The sequence below is a fragment of the Mya arenaria genome, chromosome 3 (genome assembly GCF_026914265.1).
Source record: "Mya arenaria isolate MELC-2E11 chromosome 3, ASM2691426v1".
NCBI classification, from domain to species: domain Eukaryota; kingdom Metazoa; phylum Mollusca; class Bivalvia; order Myida; family Myidae; genus Mya; species Mya arenaria.
In genome coordinates, this window is record NC_069124.1 from 92258175 (window position 1) to 92260168 (window position 1994).

The 1994-nt window shown below is 38.1% G+C and overlaps 1 protein-coding gene across 1 annotated transcript; it reads left to right on the forward strand.

The window, feature by feature from the left end:
* Positions 1-602, forward strand: LOC128226438 (uncharacterized). Its single transcript, XM_052936313.1, has 2 exons — positions 1-247; positions 508-602. The coding sequence occupies exons 1-2, from the start codon at positions 1-3 to the stop codon at positions 600-602; spliced, it is 342 nt and encodes a 113-aa protein (XP_052792273.1).
* The last annotated feature ends 1392 nt before the right edge of the window (positions 603-1994 follow it).

A 1994-nucleotide genomic window follows, 5' to 3' on the forward strand; every position in this document is an offset into this window, starting at 1 on the left:
ATGGCCCAGCACCGGTCACAACACTGGGGCGGTATAATGGCCCAGCACCGGTCACAACACTGGGGCGGTATGATGGCCCAGCACCGGTCACAACACTGGGGCGGTATAATGGCCCAGCACCGGTCACAACACTGGGGCGGTATGATGGCCCAGCACCAGTCACAACACTGGGGCGGTATGATGGCCCAGCACCGGTCACAACACTGGGGCGGTATAATGGCCCAGCACCGGTCACAACACTGGGGCGGTATAATGGCCCAGCACCGGTCACAACAATTTCATGTGCTTTACAGATTGATGCAAGACATGCAAACATTATACAAACATAAAACTGTGGAAGTTTACATTTAGAGCTCCAACTTATTAGCACTTTTACAACATATTATGCCGATATTTTACAGAATATATGCTTACTGACATTACTGTCACATTGAATCTAGCGACGATAAATATTTCAGTCTTTATTAAAAACTGAACTCATTTCAAGATGTATTGATGGTTGTTCAGGTAAAGAGTCAACGTCACGTGGTCAGCGAAATAAAAATCTGAAACTAGAAACTAGACTGCATGAAAGGGGAGAAACCGATGATTATCGACCATGAAGAAGGCACATAAGGTTACCACCTTTCTGCAACGCTATAGACGATTTCTTCACGCGTCTTGCTAATTATATAATTGCCCTTCAATATTTCCTAGTTGTAGTCGTCTGTAAATTACGTAATGGTTTGTAGATTATTTCACAGGATGTTGCTGATGAGAAGAAGGAAATTATCGAACTCCAGGCAGCGAGCTGTTGTATTTAGCGAGCTTTTTGTCGATACTTTATCGTCCAAGTAGACACTTTGAGGCGATAACCATTAAGCCGGATCTGACACGAGATGGCTTTATTACCAATTCGAGTGGGTAATTTATCTTGTCGAAGTTTCAGACTTGTGTTTGTAATAAAACATTACTCCCCGTGGGTATCTTCAGGTTAATGCAAGGCATTTCAGAGCTGGTATCATTAAATCTTAATATTTCAAATCAATGATTTCTGCAAGGCTTTATGTCGGCAAATACATACATGCACGATATATTTGAAATTAAACGTATAGTAATAAACTACATGCAATGTCGACGCATTTATTACCTGCATGGCTACTGATATTTTGCTTTGCTCCTATTTTGAGTTTTAAACTGGGTTTGGGACAACAACAACAACTACAACAACAACAACAACTACAACAACAACAGCGAAGAAGAAGAAGAAGAAGAAGAAGAAGAAGAAGAAGAAGAAGAAGAAGAAGAAGAAGAAGAAGAAGAAGAAGAAGAAGAAGAAGAAGAAGACGAAGAAGAAGAAGAAGGTTATTATACTTACTATATGTTAGAAATTAAAGTATAATTACAGCCAGGTTGGTCAAGTTGACTCTTAAAAAAATAAAAAAAATATATGGCCTTCTGAAAAAACATTAAATAAACAAACACATACAGTTTTGAAGTAAGTTATGAACAATTAACATATATGTTAAAAAAGTCTCATTTAAATAACATATCTTCACAGTGATATGGACATAAAATGAAGCAATCATGGCATATAAAATAACTTATAAGTTGTAGTTGTCACTTTTCAATAGATTGAATGGTGCAACATATTAACAACAATGTCCTTTTGAATCATACTACATGCACCGGACAACTAACACCAACATCATGTTGAAAGCAGGAGACTTAGCATTGCTTTCATGAGGCCGATAACACAATATCAATAGTTTGTGTATGAACATTGTGTAACGTGTATAGTGCGTCTGCATGATTGTCGGTTTGGCTTTACATGTAGCTTTCTGTCGTTTTGCAATTAAATTAAAACTCCCATGTTTTGTTCAATTTACATGTCTACACATCAAACCATAGTTATTTCTTACGTATCACCCCCTCCACTGTCCTAGCACTGTCTAGACAGACCTATAAAAGCAATCTCTCGTTTGTTGTTGGAATATTTTGTTTTATTTGAGTAT

Bases quoted from the DNA above. Each gene is read 5' to 3' on its own strand.
- LOC128226438 (XM_052936313.1), top strand. From the start codon at position 1: ATGGCCCAGCACCGGTCACAACACTGGGGCGGTATAATGGCCCAGCAC. The intron at 248-507 runs GTATAATGGCCC...ATGGTTGTTCAG, and splicing joins CCGGTCACAACACTGGGGCG to GTAAAGAGTCAACGTCACGT.